Here is a 23,050-nt window from a genome sequence, read left to right as displayed (position 1 = left end):
CCCCTTTGTAGTTTTAGCCAACCCCGGACCCCAATCTATATCTGGATAGTTAAAATCTCCCATTATTACCACTGTACCTGCCCGGGCGGCCCTCTCTATTTGTTTATGAAGCTGAACTTCTATCTCTTCAGTGATATTAGGGGGTCTGTAGATTACCCCAAATATTATTTTTTCAGTATTTCCCTCCTTTTGTAATTCTACCCACAATGATTCCACATCCTCAGAATCATCACACACTATGGCATCGTTCACACTGACTTTCATACCACTTCTTACATACAGACAGACTCCACCACCTTTTCTGTTCATTCTATCCTTGCGAAACAATGTAAACCCCTGCAGATTGACAGCCCAGTCATGCGAGGAGTCCAGCCATGTCTCAGTGACCCCAACTATATCAATATGTTCCTCCAGTATCAAGGCCTCAAGCTCCCCCATTTTATTTGCTAGGCTTCTGGCATTTGTGAACATACACTTTACATTTCCATCCTTTATGTTATTGGGGTTTATGGGATTCAAGGGTGTAAGTTTTATTTTCCTATGAAGCTTATTCCTATTAACTATTCTAACCCCTCCCTCCGCTCCACCCCCAGGTACATTTATAATTCCCACCTCTCTATCTACACTATCTTCCCCCTCTTTGCTGTAGGTTCCCTCCCCCCAAGTCCCTAGTTTAAACACTCCTCCACCCTTCTAGCCATCTTCTCCCCAAGCAAAGCTGCACCCTCCCCATTGAGGTGCAGCCCGTCCCTACGGTAGAGCCGGTAACCGACAGCGAAGTCAGCCCAGTTCTCCATGAACCCAAACCCTTCCTTCCTACACCAGCTTCTGAGCCACTTGTTTACCTCCCTGATCTCCCGCTGCCTCTCTGGTGCGGCTCGTGGTACTGGTAGTATTTCAGAAAAGACTACCTTGGAGGTCCTTGCCTTAAGCTTGCGGCCTAAGTCCCTGAAATCATTTTTAAGGACACTCCACCTACCTCTTACTTTGTCATTGGTGCCAATATGTACCATGACTGCTGGGTCCTCTCCAGCCCCGCCCAACAACCTGTCAACCCGATCCGCGATGTTCCGAACTCGTGCGCCAGGCAGACAACACACTGTTCGGCGATCCCGGTCTTTGTGACAGATTGCCCTGTCTGTCCCCCTAATAATTGAGTCCCCCACCACTAGTACCTGTCTGGCCTGCCCTGTACTCCTCCCTCCCTCCTTACTGGAGCAGACACCCCCCTGGCGGTCAGAGGTGGTATCCTGCTGCAGTTCTCCTAGCTCTGTAATGGCACCCCCCTCATCTGCCAAGCGGGCAAACTTGTTGGGGTGTGCCAGTTCAGGACTAGCCTCCCTGACACTTTTTCCCCTACCCCTCTTTCTAACTGTTGGTTAACTGTTCTGATAGTTGGTTTGGAAGCCTTGCGGCCTTTACAGACACTAAAAAAAAAAGGATAAGAAGGTTTTCATCCTTACGGAACTCCTAGGATCGATCCAGGTAAATCCAAAGACATCTCGATAGGTCATGGCTGTGAAGGCCTCTGTCTTCTTCCGAGGAGGGAAAAACCTGGTTGACATTAGTAAAAGATGGCACTTTAGGAATGAAAGTTGGCAAAAACTTCAAAAGAATCCGGTCCAGGTGGAACTGATTGTAGGGCTCAAATGCGGAGAAGGTTTGGAGTTCTCCAACTCGTTTTGCAGAGGTAATGGCCAACAAGAAGGTAATCTTCAAGGTGAGATATTTAAGATCCACCTCCTCCAAAGGCATGAAGGGGGGGGGGAGGAGACAATAACCCCCTAAGCACGACTGATAAATCCCATGTAGGGATTAGTCGAATAATAATTGTAGGCTTGATTATAGAAGCTCCTTTTAGGAATCTTCTAACCAGGGGATCGTGAGAGAGAGACCTGTGGAGGAAAGCTGAGATGGCAGACACTTGCACTCTGAAGGTGGAAGGAGATAAACCTTTGTCTAGTCAGTCTTGTAGAAACTGGAGAACTGCAGTGGCAGGATTCTTGGCAGACAATTGGCATAGCAGACACCAGGATAAGAATATATCCCATACTCTTAAAGGATCTTGACGTGGCTTCAGATCTGGAGTGCATCTAAGGTTCTCAAGATGGCCCCTGAAAGCCCTTCTACATCTGAAAGGGACAGATTAACCAGGTGGAACATTTGAAGTAGCTGTGAGTGCCCCCCCCCCCCCCACACACACACACACTAGTGCTTACTCTGGGGGAAGAATACAGTTATATAAAAGTAATATAAGAAGGGGAGTGGGAACACCACCAATCCTAACTCTGTCCAGAGAAAAACCCAAGGGGGCTGGGTTTCTCCCCTCCTTTTATGGGGGAGGGTCTAAACAATTATTACTTAAGTTTGTCAATAAATTTCCACCGTTCCTAACCAGTCCCATGGGGGCAAATACCCCATATATGTGTTACTGGTAAGGAAGGGAAATTTACATATACTACTATCTCCTTTTTGGCTTCATCCATGGATTGCGCCTCAGACCCGGAAATTTTCTTCCACTACTTGCACCATATACCATTGGCTGGACTGGATCTGGAGCTGACACTGGGAGGCAGCACCACTATTTATATGCACTTGTGTAGTTGTGTCTTTTACACAACCGTATCAGGTTAGAAGACCACTGAAATATTGTGAAAGCTATACTCACCTCTCCTATCCCTATTGGTAAACGTTACCGCCCTATGAGGAGCTCTGCCTATTTTTTCCTAGATCTATCAAGCATGCAGGCCAAAGCAGGAGAGCACAGATAACACTGATCAATGCTATGCTATGGCATAGCATTGATCAGTTTATGCAATCAGAAGATTGCATGGTATAGCCCCCTAAGGAAGCTAAAAAAAAAAATTTCAAAACGTGTAAAAAAAAAAAATGTGTTAATACATGTGAATAAGCCCCTCCCCTATTAAAAGTTTGAATTATCCCTCATTTTTTAAATGAAAGAATGTAATAAAAAATAAAAATAATCACGTGGTACCACCGCGTGCGTAAATGTCCGAACTATTAAAATATAAGGGTAGCGTACACATACAAAAATACCAAAGTCCAAAATTGTGCATTTTTGGTCACTTCATATACCATAAAATACTTATAAAAAGCGAACAAAAAGTCCCATCAAAACAAAAATGGTACTGAAAAAAACTACAGACCACGGCACAAAAAATTAGCCCTCATATAGCCCCGTATGCAGAAAAAGTGGGAATTATGACTTACCGATAATTCGGTTTTCATGAGTCCATCACGACAGCACCACATGAGATTGACCCTATCTGCATAGGAACAGGAAGCACAAGAGAGGTTAAAAGGCCCATCTCTCTATAATCCCTGTGTTTATAAATTACTAAGAGAGCAGATGTTAATATACATACAAATATTAATAATAAGGGTGGGAATAGATAGGTGCTGTCGTGATGGACTCATGAAAACCGAATTATCGGTAAGTCATAATTCCCACTTTGTCCACTCACGACAGCACTACATGAGACATACCAGATAAGTGTGGATTTAGGGAGGGACCACAGCCTGCAGTACCTTCCGGCTGAAACCAAAGTCCTGAGAAGAGGCCACATCCAGCTGATAATGCTTGAAGAAAGTGTGCGGAGAAGACCATGTTGCTGCTCTGCAGATCTGTTCTATAGAGGCCGAAGCTCTCTCGGCCCAGGACACTGAAACAGTCCTAGTGGAATGAGCTTTGATGCCTACCAGAACCTCTTGACCCGCAGAAGTATATGAATGACTGATTGCGGACTTAATCCATCTGGAGATTGAGTTTCTCGATGTCTTCTTCCCTCTGTTTGGTCCTTGACACTAATCAAAGAGGTTAGAGTCTTTTCTCCAGGTTCTAATGGTCTCTAGACAGTGTAAGACCACTCTCCTGACATCCAGCTTATGGAATTCTTCCTCCTTACTATTTTTTGAGACTGGCACAGAAAGAGGGAAGAATTAGGTATTGAGACCTATGGAAATTGGATACAACTTTTGGGAGAAAAGCAGGATTATGTTTTAAAATAATCTTATCTTCGAGTACAGTAAGGTAAGGATAATCAATAGACAAGGCTTGGATTTCACTTACTCTTCTGCCAGATGTTATTGCCACAAGAAAAACAGTTTTCCAGGTAAGGAACCTGATCGTTGATTCAGACAAAGGCTCAAAAGGATCTTTAGTTAAGGAAGATAATACAATAGTATAAATCCCAAGGGGAAGAAAGATTAGAAATTTTTGGTCTTATTCTGGAAATTGCTGAAAAAAACCCAGCAATGCTAACAAAAAAAAAAAACAGCCAAGGGTTGCCGCCTGAACCTTTAGTGTACTCAGAAATAAATCTAGATCAAAACCATCCTGCAGGAAATCTAATAATCTGGGAATATCAGGGTTAAGCAGATCTGGCAGAGAGGAGCCACAGCAGGACAGAAACTTGTTCCATTGTTTAAGATAAATGGAGCAAGTAAAATTTTTTTTAGGAAAGTATCAATCCCCTTTATAGAGAGACCCTTTTGCTCTAACACAACCCTCTCAATAGCCATGCTGCCAGCTGCAGATTCTCTAGATTTTTGTGAAATAGAGGGCCCTGGGACAACAGATCGTCCCTCTGAGGAAGAAGGATGGGTTCTGCTATGGCAAGTTCTTTTAGGAGGCTGAACCAGCTTCTCTTTGGCCACATGGGAGCTATGAAGATGAATTTTCCTCTTCCTAGTCTCACCTTCTGGAGAGCTCTCATGGTTAGATGACTGGTGCAAAAGCATATCCTAGATTGAACGACCATATCTGTTGAAGAGCATCCACCGCTTCTGAGTTCTCTCTGGGATTGAAAGAGAGAAAATAAACTGTGAACTTTGCGCTTCTTCAGGGACACAAAAAGGTCAATTTCCGGAAGACCCCAAGATTGAGTCAGAGAGAGAAAGACCTGAGCATTCAGGGATCATTCCCCTGAATCCAAAAAATGGCGACTCAAAAAAATTGGCTGATGGATTGTCCACTCCTTTTAGGTGTACTGCAGAAAGGGATAACACATTTTGTTCTGTCCAAAGAAAAATCCTCTCTGCTAGAATCTTCAGGTGTGTATCTTGTTCCCCCCTGATGATTGATGAAGGCCACTGCTGTAGTGTTGTCCGAGAAGACTTTTACATGAAGGCCCCCCCACTAGATCTTTCAAAGCTTTGAATATCGCTTTTAGTTTAATTCGAGGAACAGGTTCGGGTTTCTTGGGACCATGAACCCTGCAGATGAAGATCTTGCACTACAGCTCCCCAGTCCCATAGACTGGCATCTGTTGTTATAGAGATAGATGGAGGAGGGATCAATGGCAACCCTGCCAGAAGATTTTGCTTCTTTAGCCACCAATTTAGGGATTTCTTTACAAAAAGAGGAATCCTCATTTTTTTTTCTAGAGATAACAGAGCGATCCCAGGTCTTCAGTATTTGTGAATGAAGAGACCTGGAATTACTCTGGCAGCAGGGTACAGCTGGTATGCGAGAAGTCATTAACCCCAGTAGGGACATGGCTTCCCTTAGGGTGATGGAATTGCTTCTCAACACCTTTTTTTTTTATCTTCTCCTGGATGGAGGATACTTTTTCTCCTGGAAGAAAGTTTTTTTGTACCTCTGAATTCAGGATCATGCCTAGGAATCTCTTGGTTCTTGAGGGAGAGAGATCAGACTTCTGAAAATGTATTATCCAGCCCAGGTCTTGCAGGCATAACAATGTCTGCTGGACATGCAGAGACAGCAGGTGGTGAGAATTTGCAGTGATCAAAAGATCGTCTAGTTAAGGAATGATGGTAATCCCTTCTAGTCTCAGGAAGGCTAAAACTAGAGATGAGCGAACTTACAGTAAATTTGATTCGTCACAAACTTCTCAGCTCGGCAGTTGATGACTTTTCCTGCATAAATGAGTTCAGCTTTCAGGTGCTCCGGTGGGCTGGAAAAGGTGGATACAGTCCTTTGAGACTCTTTCCTAGGAATGTATCCACCTTTTCCAGCCCACCCGAGCACCTGAAGGCTGAACTAATTTACGCAGGATAAGTCATCAACTGCCGAGCCGAGAAGTTTGTGACAAACTGAATTTACTGTAAGTTCGCTCATCTCTAGCTACAACCTCTACCATGACTTTTGTAAATATTCTCGGAGCTGAGGATATTCCAAAGGAGCTTTGAATTGAAAATTATAAACTTTTTTGTTTGACCGGACTGCAAACCAGAGGTATTTTTGGTTAGGCTCATAGATTGGAATATGGAAGTAAGAGTCTTTTAAATTGATAGTCGCCATCCAGGCGTCTTTTTGGATTAGTGAAATAGCATATTTCAGAGTTTCCGTTTTGAACCTTTTGTATGTAATGCATTTTGTTCAGACCCTTCAAATTTATAATGGTTCTGAAGGAACCATTGGGCTTTGGGACTAAGAATAAGTTGGAATAATGACCTAGGCCTTGTTCTTGCAGAGGAACTGGAATAACAGCCCAGAGGGATAATAGATCTTTTATAACTGAGCCGCATGTTTGCCTTTTTCTGATCCTAGATCTACCGCAATATCTTTGGGGAGGAGGGAAGGCAAATGCGATTCTGAAGCCGAACTCCAGAGAGCTCAGAATAAACAGATTTTTTTGAAATGTTTGCCCACTGGCGAGAAAATCGAGTGAGTCTCCCCACCACCTGAAGGCAGTCATTGTTTTTTAGAAGCGGTGTTTGAGGGAGGGTTGAGCAAAAATTCTCTACTCTTAACTCCCTTTGGGTAACTCCATCTACCTATTTTTCCTTTCCCTTTATACTGCTTGTTTTTGGGAAAGGAATGAAAACTACTTTTTTGTTTGGTAGACTTTTCTTCAGAAAGAACCTTTTTCTTATCCGCAGCTTGTTCCAGAATTTTTTTCTAAAAATGGGCCAAACACAGAATTACCCTGGAAAGGAATATCACAAAGTTTACTCTTTGAGCTAGAGCCCCCTGCCAATTTTTAAGCCATAAGGCTTGTCTGACTGAGTTGGACAGAACAGCCAACCTGCAGGACATTCTGACCAACTCAGTCGAGGCGTCAACTAAGAATGCTGTAGCTAGTTTTAACATGGGAACTGATGCTAATATCTTTTCTCTAGAAGCTTTACTGGAAAGATGATTTTCCAGTTGTTCAAGCCAGATGAACAGAGATCTTGCTACAGTAGTAGCCGCAATATTGGGATTATTCTGAGCAGAGGAAGAGTCCCATCATTTTTTTTTTTTAACAAACCATCCATCTTGCGGTCTAAAGGGTCTTAAGTTGAGAGCTCTCTTCAAAAGGTAAGGACGTCTTCTTTACCATTTTAGATACTTATACATCAATTTTTGGAATTTCGTTCCATAACTTTTTCATTAAATGGAAATCTGTAACAAAATTCCTTGAAAAAGTAACAGCCTTTTCTCAGGTTCTTTCCATTCTTCAAGAATCAGATCCTTAATGTTGTCATGAACAATGAACACAATGAACACAATGAACACCTGCGGTCTTGGCTAGAGGTAGGTTCAGCAGATTCAGGAATATTCATTGCATTTCTGACAGCATTAACTAAAATGTATTTGTCCTCAGAGGAGAAATAGTACCGCATATCACTCCTGTCTGTACAAGGTTCAATGACTTCACCTTTTTGAGAAATAGAACCCAAGGAAACAATGTCAACCTCAGAATCAGAGTTTACTAATAGTGTTTTTTCGTCTTTTTAACGAAGGAGGATCCGAAAAAGAAGGAAAATCTGACATATGGAAAGGATCAACCGGTGCCGTCGTGAGTGGACGAAGTGAAAATAAAAGTTATAGTACTAATTTTGGTGCATTTAGTTAAAAAAAATTTTAAGTAGTAAAATAAAAACCTACATTGGGTATCCCTGTAACCGTATGGACCTACAGAATAAAGATAAGGTGTAATTTTTACTGAAAAGTGCACTGCATAGAAACGGAAGCTCTAGAAAGTTGCAAAATTGCATTTTTTTTGTTTATTTTACCCCACAAATAAGATTTTTTTTGTTTCGCCACAGATTATGTTATAAAATAAGTGAAGTCATTACAAAGTACAATAGCTGCCGTAAAAAACAAGCACTTATATGGGTCTGTAGGTGCAAAATTGAATGCGTTATGATTTTTAGAAGGCGAGGAGGAAAAAACGAAAGTGCGAAAATGAAAACTGTTTTGAGTCCTTAAAGGGGTACTCCGTGGAAAACCTTTTTTCTTTTAAATCAACTGGTGGCAGAAAGTTAAATATATTTGTAAATTACTTCTATTAAAAAATCTTAATCCTTCCAGTACTTATTAGCTGCTGAATGCTACAGAGGAAATTCCTTTCTTTTTGGAACACTGATGACATCACGAACACAGTGCTCTCTGCTGACATCTCTGTCCATTTTAGCAACCATGCATAGCAGATGTATGCCAAGGGCAGCATGGTGGCTCAGTGGTTAGCACTGCTGCCTTGCAGTGCTGGGGACTTGGGTCCAAATCCCACTAAGGACAACAATAAATAAAGCGTTGTTATTATTATTATCAGCAGAGAGAACTGTGGTTGTGATGTCATCAGAGAGCATTCCAAAAAGAAAAGAATTTCCTCTGTAGTATTCAGCAGCTAATAAGTACAGGAAGGATTAAGATTTTTTAATAGAAGTAATTTACAAATATGTTTAACTTTCTGCCACCAGTTGATTTAAAAGAAAAAAGGTTTTCACCGGAGTACCCCTTTAAGGACTCAACCCATTTTCACCTTAACAGGTTTATAAAAAATAAATAAATAAACCACACACTAGAGGTCCTCATACCATCCAGAACAAAATCCTGTCCAACTGCAGGACCATCTTTGTCCCAGCTGAAGCACAGACTGGGACAAAGTCAAGTGAGTGAGGATGGGTCTAGCACTCCTCTGTGCACTCTCCTGTCTGAAAACAGAGATGAGGGGTTACAGAGCAGCCTGCAGTGATTGGCTAAGGAGACCCAGCACAGCAGACTAAGAGAGGAGTCATGCAGAGTTTGGACACACCCCCTCTAAAGCACAGAAAGTGAGGAACAGAAAGAAGGTATTTCTGAGAGAAATCTAGGTGCTACACACAAAAAAAATATATGTACATGATCAGGATTAGATACCGAGTAACAGCTTTTTTTGTGTGGCATATCATAGGTACACTTTACAGATTAAGTTTAAATGGAGGAGCAGCAGCACTCGTATGCAGCTTCTGCACTATACAAACTCCCTCCTGCAGTCACCATTGACCTGGGGGTGAGGAGAATGAGTAAATTGGGACTAAGTATATTTAAATGTCCAATTATGCCAGCAATTGTAACTCACAGACTACAGCCACTATTACTGTAAATACTAGGGACAATTTATTTTGCAGATTAAGGGTATATTCATATGTACAGGATCTGCTGCATATTTTGTGCAGGTGATTTTGCTACCGATTAACTTCAATGGGTAGCAAAATCAGCTGCACAAAATATGCAGAAGATTCTGTAGGTCTGAACGTATCCTAGAATTCAATTGTAATACAGCAGATCAAATATTTTAATTTGACAATCCTATGATCCCACACAAAGAACACATTTATGTGAACAATATTGGTTCACAGAAGTGAAATGTCCAGCTAAGGCACAGAGACCATTTTGGAATTAGACTAGAACAGGAGTAATGAGACTTGAAGTTTCCTGTAAACATATCACTAGTTCCACATACCTCATCAAGAGAAAAAGAGTGTAGGAAACTCCTAAGCACTCTTGGGGTGCATTCACACAACATTTTTGCAATACAGTTCCCGTATACGTTTTCAATTTGAAAACCGTATGGAACCGTATTGAAAACCATATGCCAAACGATGCATCTGGTTGCATCTTGTACGGTTTTGTCCATGCTTTTCCCATACCCAAAACCGTAGCCTACCACGGTTTTTGGTCCGGGTGCAAAACCGTACATAATTTTATTTTTTTTTTCAAACATGGGAGTCAATGGGAACCGTAGAGGCCTGTATGTACGTACAGTTCCATACGGTTTGCCCCATACGGTTTTTGACTTTTATGTTTTTCTCTTGGAATTTCAATCAAACAAGTAAAACTTTATTCATAATGGAGTGAAAAGTAAAAAAAACTTTTACGTTTTTTCTGAAACAAACCGATGCAACCGGACATAATTTTTCAAACCGTAAAAGGGTTCAAATTTGTACACAGGTTTTGATACAGTTTAGTCTGGTTTTGAGGAATCCGTTTTTCATCAAAAACCTGATACGGGAACTGTATTGCAAAAACATGGTGTGAATACACCCTCACATCACGTTTGTGACGCCACGCCTGCTTCATTCATGTCTATGGGAGGGGGCGTCCTCCTCCCATAGAAGTGAATGAAGGGGGCATGGCGGCTTGCATCGCCAGTCATCGGGCACAGAGCAGAGTTGCACCGAATGACAGGGGTGCCGGCCCAGAGATCGCGGGGGTCCCCAGCGGTGAGACCCCCACGATCTAACATCTTATCCCCTATCCTTTGGATAGTGGATAAGACATTTCCAACAGAGTACACCTTTAAGACTGAAATACACAGCTTGGAAAATGTGTTCTAGTCATGCAGGTCACTTCTTTTCAGCACATATTTTCCAGTTTTCATTGGGAGCAGGGTTTTATATGGTGAAAGTGAATGGTTTCTAACACGGAAAATACTTCTTTTACCAGTGGAACCCCTATTCTAACACTTGCTGCAGACTACTACTATAATCTTTATCCTCATTTGGACCTATAATTTAGTTATGCTGAATATTTTAAAAACAAATGGAAAAAGTGGAAGCTGAATTAAAGGTTTCATACATTCTAAGCACTGTTTCCTTTATTACAGCATAAACTATATGTGCTTCTGTGTGTTCCTAACAGGCTTTGCATCATACCATTAATAAAGAGGTTTCAGATTTTCTTTGCCAAAATCCCCATCACTACATTAGCACATTTATTTTTGCAGCAATCTGTCACAGTATACAGAATTTTTTCCCTCATGTTTATTGCTAGCTATTAAATGACAAACTTACAGGATGTACAAAAATTTACACATTTTCTATTGAATGTTCCTTTTTATCGGTTTCGATGAATGTCCATTACTCTTCCCATCTATCCTTACTTCCTATGGTAATCTTAAGTGTGATGACAGAATAGGCAAACCTCAAGCTCATGGCCTTTTTAGGTCGTTTTCCCTAAATATCAGTTTTTCACTCCAACTAGTGTTTTAAAGATGGAAAAACTGAATGGGATTTAATGCAAAGCCAGCGATCTCTTCAGAAAAAAAAAAAAATAAGTACAGACAGTGCTGTTTTGGGTTTGTATCCCTCCCCCCCACCAGAACAGATAAAGGGACAAAAGTGCTCCCATGTGCGGAATCAAAGGGTGGTAAGAGACAGAAAATGTAGCTATTTCACTCACCTAGAAAGGTTGTTCAAAATTCAAGGCACAACACTCAAAATAGCATGCAACAAATCCAAAGCGGCTTCAGCGGCTTCCACGCGCCATATCCAATGGAGCGCAACAGGACAATGCTGGAGGTGGAGCAGATGCTCAGGAAAGGAACTGGATCGCGCAGCCAAGGATTCCAATAGATCTATTGGAATACTTGGCTGAGCAATCCAGTTCCCTTCCAGAGCGTCTGCTCCACGTCCAGCATTGTCCACCAGAACAGAGCAGTGTGTTCTCACCCCTTTACCAAGTCGACAAGCCTATCACAAGCAAAGCCAGAGTACCCTGCTCTGTACTGAGGAGAGGTAACAAACTCGAAAGAAAAAGCTCTGTCTACAGATTTCCTTCAGGAGAGATCTCAGACTTGGCATTAAATCCCCATCATTATATATATCATTCAGAAATATTAGGAAGAATTTTACTGCAATAATATACTTATTACAAGCCATGCTCCCACCAAAGATGTTGTACAGATCTAGAGCAATGTGGTTGTTTTCTTCCCCCCACAAAATAAACCCCAGCACATCCAGTAAAAAGAACCAAATAATTGTTATTTATTTCCTGAACACAAAATTAAGCAACTTTCTAAATAGTCTTCATTAAAAATGTCCTGCCTTTTAGCTGCTGTGAAGTCTGTGCAAGTTTATCTTACCATCTCTCAGAGAAAGGTAAGAAAAATCCTTCAAAGCTTTGCGTTTCTCCTGACATTCTGCCCCAGCTCTCACAGATCTGAGTCTGGAAAGCACACACCGATGGCAGTTCACACAGGCTGTAGCTAGGGAGGAAAGCAGATACAAGGCTATTTGCAGGTAGAGGTTACATTGGTTTGTAGAGAGAAAGTCCAGTGCCCATAGCAAACTACAGACTCCTTAACACACAGACCACACAGCCAGCATTACTGGAAGAGACAAACCCAAGTGAGAAGAGTCTGAACTTAGGCTGCTAACTACATTTTGTGTGTCTTGGTGGGGGGGGGGGGGGTGGATGTAGTTGCCCTGGGATGTATAAATCATCATCCCAGCTGCATTGCTCCCCACCTCAAGTGAGTGGGCTGAGTTGCAGAGGTATGTAGTAAATGGTGACTGCTTTATGTAGGTAGAACCATGCATGCAGAGACCAATACTTGCACAATACTGCCACTTCAATTTAGATAGGTATTTTTTATATTAGAAGTCACAGCCTCATCACTTACAGGATCACTGCATGTACTATACAAAGAAATGTATTATTATTGCTGTTGAGAAAAAAAATAATTGGTCTATGAATTTAGCATCTTTCCTTATGACATTCTCTGTGACACTACAGCATTCCAAAAATTTCTCCAGTTGTCACAAACTTTTTGTATTTACTGGGGACGCAATCTATTACCAGACAGGGCATCTATATTAGGTGCCTTAATATCAGTAAGCCTACGAGTCCTACTGCACACATTAAAAATTCATCAATGCATGGGAAGAAAGGGCGTGAGGGGTATCAGGGGAGTGTAACAATAAAAACTCGACTTAAAAAGGCCACACTTTCTAATGCTATAATTTCTCAAAGTAGTTGTCAGTAGTCATCATACATATCCAGAAATCATTCAGAAGGACACATGCTGGATAAGGCTCAGATAATGCTAAAAAGATAATTAGATTTATAAACAAACAAAAAAAAAAAAATCTAAAACACAATCTTATAGGATATGAATGTAAAATGTGTGTGAGTTTGACTATTTTACTAAAATGTAATGGAGCTTTATATAGTATATAAAAAGTAATCTGTTAATTTATTTAGGTACATCTTCATGGATAAATGAATCTGTGTGCAAAAACTGTAGGCATACATATATAAACTCAGGTACACTCAAAATTGCACGCATCAGAAGACGGCGGGAAATAACAAATAAAATAACTGCATAACCTTTATAAAAACACAAACTATCCATACACTTTAACATGGATACTTATTACACATAAAATAACTTCTGAAACAAAAAACAAAACAAAAAAAATGGGTTTACAGGTGAGGTTAAAATTAAAATTCTTAACATAGCCTAGGAAGACTATAAAAAATTTAAAATAAGAGCAACATTCCTCAGTGCAAGAAGCAGTTAACTTAATGCAATATCCTTCTGGTCTCTCATTTTGTAGTATTTGAAAAACAACAAAACAAGAAACTCAATACATACATACAAACACACACACATACATACATACATACACTCTCTCAGTTTTACAGTGAAGTGTATTCGAGAGCACTGACAACGCCCACTTACAGTGTGCATCTCTGACACATCAGGAAAGTTGTGTTCATAACAATGGTGCAACTTTTGCAAAGTATAAAACATAGGCTTATAAAAACAAAAATATTGGAGAAAGACAAAACAAGACCATTATCCTTTTCACAAGACTTGCATGGTATCACATTTTCAAGAAAAAAAAAAAAAAGGACACTTGTTAAGCGCGTAAAGTTGCATTGCAGTTAAACAATACTGTGAGGCATTGAGGAAGGGTTGTGCCCTTCAGGTTCCTAGTTATTACTGCACCAAGGTAGAGAAATCAGCATTCCAAAACACACATGGGAATCACAAAAATATTCTCTATGCCAAACTCCTATTTGTATCAAACAGACCATGACCATATACATTGGGTGCTAAAATTCAGGTTAAGAGGATTAGCCTCCTGTTTGACCTTAAGGCATAATATATGAAATTCAGACTGTAGCTCTTGAAATGTACTCCTTTAGTGTTGTAGACCCTGTTAGTGTTAATGCATTCTGGTAGCGCCTGTTGTGATAGTAATGTTTTTTTGTGACTTGTGCAATTCCCATGCAGCTGGTCTTTGCTGCTTGTCCGTATAAATAGTGCAGTGCGTGACCCACAAAGTGGATGGCAAGACCACAGCCTGCGTCCAGCTTCCTGCTCAGTTCAAAGCCCTCTGCTTGATTGTGTGAAAGATCCAGTCTACTTTCGTTGTCCAGCCGCCATGATGGGCATCATTCATCTGCTTCATAAAATACTCTAGAGCTTCCTGTTCAGTTTTGTCCAGTGCCAGTGTCTTTCTTATATAAGCAATATCATCAAAAGACTGCAGTTCAGGCATACCGGAACCAAGCATCATCGAAAACAGATTGATGAACAGATTGGCATGCTGACGAATGGCCAGATAAGCTTTGTAACACATCTCTTGAAATCTAGGAGAAGACAATATTTTAGTAGATGCATTTTTCATAGCTTCACTAACACGTCAAGAACTGACTCATTTCAAATGGAACTGTTCAGTAAAAGATTTTAAAAAACAAAACAAAAAAACTACAAAACAAAAAAGAAAAAACTTTTACTATAGCTGACCAAAATATTAACCCTAATATACTAGGCTATAACAGCTATAAACAATAGACATAATAGTATGGGCGATATTCACATATAGTTATGAATCAGTATGCAATGGCTAGGATATTAAATGTAAAGTGGGAAAAAAAACAAACATACATTCATCAGTGATTGACACTATAAAAAAGGACCTGTGGTCAAATAAAAAATGATAGCCATTTTTTTGTATGTAAAGAGAGGCATGTGTTCAGATCCCCTACTGAGTGGTGATCAGCATGTCCTCCGTTTCTGAGATACAAGGTTTTATATTTTCTTCTGACTGAGAAATCCCTCAAATGGGCAGGCACTTTATTATAATGTGTGCTGTGTTCACAGTGTAGGGGTGTGCATATGTAATTGAATATGTAACTGTACTGAGGCTATACTGAGTGTAGACACAGGAGCTGGGCACAGTTATCCTTTAGGGTCCCCTGCAATGTTAGAGCTTTGGGTCTACCCATCCTCAGTGCTGTTCCTCTGCTCCTGCACATACTGGAGGAGGGGCGCCACATACTGAATTCTCACACAAAGCAGAAGAGCAGAGCACTGAGTAGGGGGAAGACCCGAAGCTGACACAGCAGGGGACAATGGGGAGGCAACTAGCTGAGACAAGTGTACCTAGGAGAATTATCATAATGGGCAACAGTTAGTAGAGGTTGAGGGCAGGAGGCATGGCAGTAGCTCCTGTGTCTACACACTGTGTGGACTCAGCACAGCTAGCGCAGATCACAGCATAATATTACAGCACAGCATACATTATACTAAAGTGCCCGCCCATTTGACAGGCTTCTCAGTCAAATGCATCAAATGGCAATATGGATTAAGTTATTTATAAATTTAGTCACATCTTACCTTTCAAAGTCCCTGGTCTTTGTGCACTCTTGAATTCCCTTACTGATGACAATTAAAAAGTCCTGGGTTAAAACAAAAGGAACACGCTCTCTCTTGTAACCAAACTTTTTCTTCTTGTGATCCAGAAAGTGCCCAAAATCTATGTGAAACAGCTGATAAAACACCAAGAGTTAACACAGGGAAAAGCTCATACATAAACTCTGTCTTATCTCAGTAGCACCTCTTCATTTCTATTAAAGTGTACCCCCCCCAGCTCATTCTGCTTGATCTTCACAGTGGGAGTGGAGAGACCTAGTCCACACTTCGCTGTCAGGCTGCCGAGTCAACCATCTGATGCCCAGTGAGTTCTGTGCACAAGTTCTAATAATTATGAAAAGGCTTGTGCATGGAACTTACTGAGCATCGTACAGCTGCCTTGGCAAATTAACCTTCCAGCCAGAAAAGGGTCTCTTCAAACTCTGGTTTCCCCACCAATAATGTTTTTTTTTTTCCTTGTACAGCAGTGCTTCTAGTCACATAACTATGTAAGGAACTGCAACCAGGAACAATGGAACAGTGTTGCAGTTACTGTGCACAGCAGGTGGCTTGGCACAGCTATACAGGGTTATTCAGGGCAGAAGCCCTTTCATTCTTGTGATCAGTGGAGGCCACAAAAGTGATCGTAAAGACAAAGGCCTATCCTAGTGATTACTTTCAGAAATGCAAATACAAACCCGCTGCTGCTCGGCATTTAACCAATTTACAAGACCTTAAAGTGGTACTCCGCCCCTAGACATCTTATCCCCTATCAAAAAGATAGGGGATAAGATGTTAGATTGTGTGGATCCCACCGCTGGGGACCCATGTGATCATTCCTGCAGCACCCCCTTTTTTCAGCTGCACAGAGCGGGGATTGCTCTGTGGCTGATGACAGGCGGTGCAAGGGACGGAGTATTGTGATGTCACGCCCCACCCCCTCAATGCAAGTCTATGGGAGGGGGTGTGATGTCACGAGGGGCCGGAGCCATGACGATACCCCATCCCCTCCACCGATCCTTGCTCTGTGCAGCTGGAAAAGCGGGGTGCTGCAGGAGAGATCGCGAGGGTTCCAAGCGGTGGGGTCCCGCGATCTAACATCTTATCCCCTACCCTTTTAAAGGGCAGCTCATGAAATCTGGGTGCCATAACCTGCACACAGCCTTTGTACTGTGTGCAGGTGGTGGGTATAGTAATGTTTTTACCTAATATTTGCAGGCTTTCATTACCCCAAAAAATACTTTTGATTAAAGCCACTGACTGTCGGATGGGCGTGGCGTGAGGTACACGATACACCGCCGCTGCCACCCCCACCCCCTGTATGTCAGCACTGGGACCGCTGTGTGATTGACACACAGGTCCCAGCGCATGCGTCCTTCAGCTAATCTAACGTGCGCGCCGCTGCGTGTCATCCAGCAAGCGCTCGCTCCCCCCGCAGTCTTCCTCCGCAATGCTAGCTGGATGACACGCAGCGGCGCGCACGTTAGATTAGCTGAAGGGGCATGCGCTAGGACCTGTGTGTCAATCACACAGTGGTCCCAGCGCTGACATACACGCGGTGGGCTTGGTGGCCGCAGCGGGGCATCGCGTACCTCGCGCCACGCCTATCCGACAGTCAGTGGCTTTGATCAAAAGCATTTTTTGGGGTCATGAAAGCCTGCAAATATTAGGTAAAAACATTGCTATACCCACCACCTGCATACAGTACAAAGGCTGTGTGCAGGTTATTGCACCCAGATTCCATGACAGTTGCGCTTTAACCCCTTCAGGACCAAGCCCATTTTGGCCTTAAGGACCAGAGCGTTTTTTGCACATCTGACCACTGTCACTTTAAACATTAATAACTCTGGAATGCTTTTAGTTATCATTCTGAATCTGAGATTGTTTTTTCGTGACATATTATACTTTAACATAGTGGTACATTTTTGTGGTAACTTGCATCCTTTCTTGGTGAAAAATCCGTAAATTTGATGAAAAATTTCAAAAAATTTTCTTTTTTCTAACTTTGAAGCTTTCTGCTTGTAAGGAAAATGGATATTACGAATACATTTTTTTTGGTTCACATATACAATATGTCTACTTTATATTTGCATCATAAAATTGACGTGTTTTTACTTTTGGAAGACACCAGAGGACTTCAAAGTTCAGCAGCAATTTTCCAATTTTTCACAAAATTTTCAAACTCGAAATTTTTCAGGGACCAGTTCAGGTTTGAAGTGGATTTGAAGGGTCTTCATATTAGAAATACCCCATAAATTACCCCATTATAAAAACTACACCCCCCAAAGTATTCAAAATGACATTCAGTCAGTGTTTTAACCCTTTAGGTGTTTCACAGGAATAGCAGCAAAGTGAAGGAGAAAATTCAAAATCTTCATTTTTTACACTTGCATGTTCTTGTAGACCCAATTTTTGAATTTTTGCAAGTGGTAAAAGGAGAAAATTTTTACTTGTATTTGTAGTCCAATTTCTCTCGAGTAAGCACATACCTCATATGTCTATGTAAAGTGTTCGACGGGCGCAGTAGAGGGCTCAGAAGGGAAGGAGCGACAAGGGGATTTTGGGGAGTACGTTTTTCTGAAATGGTTTTTGGGGGGCATGTTGCATTTAGGAAGCCCCTATGGTGCCAGAACAGCAAAAAAAAAAAAAAAAACACATGGCATACCATTTTGGAAACTAGACCCCTCGGGGAATGTAACATGGGATAAAGTGAACCTTTATACCCCACAGGTGTTTCAAGACTTGCAAATGTAAAAAAAAATTTTTTTACCTAAAATGCTTGTTTTCCCAAAAATTTTAAATTTTTAAAAAGGGTAATAGCATAAAATACCCCTCAAAATTTGAAGCCCAATTTCTCCCGATTCAGAAAACACCCCATATGGGGGTGAAAAGTGCTCTGCTGGCGCACTACAGGTCTCAGAAGAGTAGTCACATTTGGCTTTTTGGAAACAGATTTTGCTCTGGGGGCATGCCGCATTTAGGAAGCCCCTATGGTGCCAGGACAGCAAAAAAAAAACACATGGCATACCATTTTGGAAACTAGACCCCTCGGGGAACGTAACAAGGGGTTAAGTGAACCTTTATACCCCACAGGTGTTTCACAACTTTTGCATATGTAAAAAAAAAAAATTTTTTTTTTTTACACCTAAAATGCTTGTTTTCCCAAAAATTTTACATTTTTAAAAAGGGTAAAAGCAGAAAATACCCCCCAAAATTTGTAACACAATTTCTCCCGAGTACGGCGATACCCCATATGTGACCCTAAACTGTTGCCTTGAAATACGACAGGGCTCCAAAGTGAGAGTGCCATGCGCATTTGAGGCCTAAATTAGGGACTTGCATAGGGATGGACATTGGGAATCACTGGCGTAGAATTCCCCTAACAGGGTGCCTCCAGCTGTTGCAAAACTCCCAGCATGCCTGGACAGTCAACGGCTGTCCGACAATACTGGGAGTTGTTGTTTTGCAACAGCTGGAGGCTCCGTTTTGGAAACAGTGGCGTACCAGACGTTTTTCATTTTTATTGGGGAGGGGAGGGGGCTGTGTAGGGGTATGTGTATATGTAGTGTTTTTTACTTTTTATTTTATTTTATGTTAGTGTAGTGTATTTTGGGTACAGTCGCACGGGCGGGGTTCACAGTAGTTTCTCGCTGGCAGTTTGAGCTGCGGCAGAAAATTTGCCACAGCTCAAACTTGCAGCTGGATACTTACTGTAAACCTCCGCCCATGTGAGTGTACCCTGTACGTTCACATTGGGGCGGGGGGGAATAGCCAGCTGTTGCAAAACTAAAACTCCCAGCATGCGCTGACAGACTGTACATGCTGAGAGTTTTAGTTTTGCAACAGCTGTAGGCACACTGGTTATGTATCACTGAGTTTGTGACCTAACTCAGTGTTCACAACCAGTGTGCCTGCAGCTGTTGCAAAACTACAACTCTCAGCAGTCACCGACAGCCAACGGGCATGTTGGGAGTTGTAGTTATGCAACCAGCAGATGCACCACTACAACTCCCAGCATGCACTTTAGCCATTTGTGCAAGCTGGGAGTTGTAGTTATACAACAGCTGAAGGTACACTTTTCCATAGAAAAAATGTGCCTCCAGCTGTTGCAAAACCATAAGTCCCAGCATGCCCATAAGGGAATGCTGGGAGTTGTGGTTGTCTGCCTCCTGCTGTTGCATAACTACAGCTCCCAGCATGCCCTTTTTGCATGCTGGGAGCTGTTGCTAAGCAACAGCAGGAGGCTGTCACTCACCCAACTCCTGATCCACGCTGCTTCAGGTCAGTCCCTCGCCGCCGCCGCCGCTCCTGGGGCCCCAATCCCAACATTGATGCCGGGGATTGGGGTCCCCAGCTCCCGGGGTCCACGTCCCGCTCACGTCCACCGGAAGAAGGGCGGAGCAGGTTGCGGGAGTGCCACCCGAAGCAGGCGCCCTGATTGGTCGGCCGGTAATCCGGCCGACAAATCAGGGCGATCGTGAGGTGGCACCAGTGCCACCTCACCCCTGCAGGCTATGGCTGTTCGAGGCCATCAGAGACGGCCCCGATCAGCCAGTAATTCCGGGTCACCGAGTCACTGGAGACCCGATTGACCCGGAATCACCGCAGATCGCTGGACTGAATTGTCCAGTGATCTGCGGCCATCGCCGACATGGGGGGGCATAATGACCCCCCTGGGCAATATGCCGGGTTGCCTGCTAAACGATTTCAGCAGGCATCCGGCTCCGGTCCCCAACCAGCTAGCGGTGGGGACCGGAATTCCCACGGGCGTATGGATACGCCCTCGGTCCTTAAGGACTCGGAATGTAGGGCGAATCCATACGCCCTATGTCCTGAAGAGGTTAAAGTGTATGAACACCCATACCCATCAAAACATTTGATATGTCTATGTGACATGTCAAATGTTTTGGGAAATGACAGTGACACTTTAATAAAAATAGAACTGCCTCTTATTTTTTCAGGGAGAACAAGAAAAATACAGGCTGCAGGGTAATATACTGTAGTAATAATAATAAATAAAAAATTCAAACATTTTAGGTCTTAACGTACTTGCCCATTGTCTTTTACCATAATGTTACTGTTGTGACGATCACCTATTCCAAGAATAAACGTGGCAACACAGTAACCAGCACATGATCGAGTAAATAAGTCAATGGCAGCATCATACCTAAGGGAAAAAGAGAGGTACATTGATCAAAAGCGTACTAATAATTCCCATTACTAACCATTATCTAACTCTTCTCTTCCTTGATACAGCTAACCTTACCATAAATCTATAGCAAATCAAGGGGCTTCAGATTTACTGAAAAGAATGTGCTATGTAGAATTAACAATTTGTATGATAAATAGCTTAATTTTACACAGAAGCACACAGATTGGATCAGCATCTATGAGCAAACAATGTACCCCATATAAAACAGATTTTTCCCCATTTGCTTCTTGGGGAGAAAACAGTGCTTCAGAGGTACAGTAATGTCCGTTTATTTGTTTTTGTGTTTTTATGTCTTGAGGTGTGTTCAGACACTGGTTTTTGTGTTTGGGCAGTTTCTGTGTAATTCTTCCTAGCCTTGGAAGAGTTAATGTTCTCAACCAATTGCAGCTCGGGTGTGGCTTTAACCCCTTGAGGACTAAGCCCATTTGGGCCTTAAGGACTCAGACAATTTTATTTTTACATTTTCGTTTTTTCCTCTTCGCCTTCAAAAAATGATAACTCTTATATTTTCATCCACAGACTAGTATGAAGGCTTGTTTTTTTGCACGACCAGTTGTCCGTTGTAATGCCATCACTCTCTTTACCATAAAATGTATGGCACAACCAAAAAATACTATGTGTGTAGGGAAATTAAAAAGAAAACCGCAATTTTCCAAACTTTGGAAGGTTTCGTTTTCACGCTGTACAATTTATGGCAAAAATGACGTGTTCTTTATTCTTTGGGTCAATACGATTAAAAGGATACCCATGATAACATACTTTTCTATTACTGTTGCACCAAAAAAAAAAAGAAAATAAATTTTTAACCAAATTGGTATGTTTAAAATCCCCCTATTTTAACCCCTTAAGGACACAGGGTTTTTCAGTTTTTGCATTTTCATTTTTCCTCATCACCTTCTAAAAATCATAACGCTTTCAATTTTGCACATAAAATTCTACTTTGCAGTGACATTAGTCATTTCATTCCACGGCGAAACAGAAAAAAAATTCATGGTGCGACAAAATTGAAGAAAAAAATTTAATTTTGTGACTTTTGGGGGCTTCCGTTTCTATGCAGTTCATTTTTCGGTAAAAATGACACCTTATCTTTATTCTATAGGTCTATACGGTTAAAATGATATCCTACTTATATAGGTTGGATATTGTCGTACTTCGGAAAAAAATCATGCAGGAAAATTTATAAGAAAAAATTCTCATCTTCTAACGCCTATAACTTTTTTTTATTTTTCTGCGTACGGGCCGGTATGAGGGCTCATTTTTTGCACCGTGTTCTGAAGTTTTTATTGGTACCATTGTATTGATTGGACTTTTTGATCACTTTTTATTCATTTTTTCATGATATAAAAAAGGGACCAAAAATACACTATTTTGGACTTTGGAATTTTTTTGCGCGCACGCCATTGACCATGAGATTTAATTAACAATATATTTTTATAGTTGGGACATTTCCGCACGCGGCGATACCACATATGTATTTTTATTTACACAGGTTTTTTTATTTTTATGGGAAAAGGGGGGTGATTCAAACTTTTATTAGGGAAGTGGTTAAATGACCTTTGTTAACTTTTTTTTTTACTTTTTTTTTTTGCAGTGTTATAGCTCTCATAGGGACCTATAACACTGCACACACTGATCTCCTATGCTGATCCCTGAAAAGCCATAGCTTTGCACGGATCAGTGAGATCGTTGATTGATTGCTCCAAGCCTGAGCTACAGGCTTGAGCAATCAAGCCCCTATCGGACGCCGCAGAGACAGGTAAGGAGACCTCCGTCTGCGTCCCAGCTGATGGGAACATCTCGATTTTATCGCGATGTCCCGATCAGCCCGACTGCGCTGCCGGGAAGAGTTTACTTTCGCTTTCAGATGTGGCGGTCAACTTTGATCACCGCGTTTGAAGGGTTACCAGCGCGCGGCACAACGATCGATGCCGTGCGCCGTTAGCCCAGGGTCACGGCTATGATTAGCAGCCGGGACCAACCCGGTGTGATGCGGGGTCACGGCGTGACCCCGTTTTAAATACCGGGACCAGGCGTAGGGCGTACAGGTACCCCCTACGTCCTTAAGGAGTTAAAGGCCTATACATTTTTTATTTTTCCGTATAAGCGGCGGTATGAGGGCTCATTTTTTGCGACGTGATCTGTACTTTTTATTGATACCATATTTGCTTATATAGAACTT

At 41.9% G+C, this 23,050-nt stretch overlaps 1 protein-coding gene across 2 annotated transcripts in view; it reads right to left on the bottom strand.

Annotated features, from left to right (window-relative positions):
- Positions 1-8,791: 8,791 nt before the first annotated feature.
- The window catches only part of PIK3CA (phosphatidylinositol-4,5-bisphosphate 3-kinase catalytic subunit alpha), an 82,472-nt gene continuing 68,213 nt past the window's right edge, over positions 8,792-23,050 (bottom strand). The window contains exons 19-21 of one of the 2 annotated variants that reach the window (XM_056565224.1): positions 20,709-20,826; positions 15,645-15,796; positions 8,792-14,614 (exon numbers count right to left, since the gene is read on the bottom strand). In XM_056565224.1, coding sequence (XP_056421199.1) covers positions 14,344-14,614; positions 15,645-15,796; positions 20,709-20,826 — 541 coding nt within the window. In that variant the 3' untranslated portion in view covers positions 8,792-14,343. The remainder of the gene's footprint in view (positions 14,615-15,644; positions 15,797-20,708; positions 20,827-23,050) is intronic. The other variant, XM_056565222.1, reaches the window with a different exon arrangement.

This window comes from Hyla sarda, chromosome 3 (genome assembly GCF_029499605.1).
Source record: "Hyla sarda isolate aHylSar1 chromosome 3, aHylSar1.hap1, whole genome shotgun sequence".
NCBI classification, from domain to species: Eukaryota; Metazoa; Chordata; class Amphibia; order Anura; family Hylidae; genus Hyla; species Hyla sarda.
This window is presented reverse-complemented; position numbering and strand designations above follow the sequence as displayed.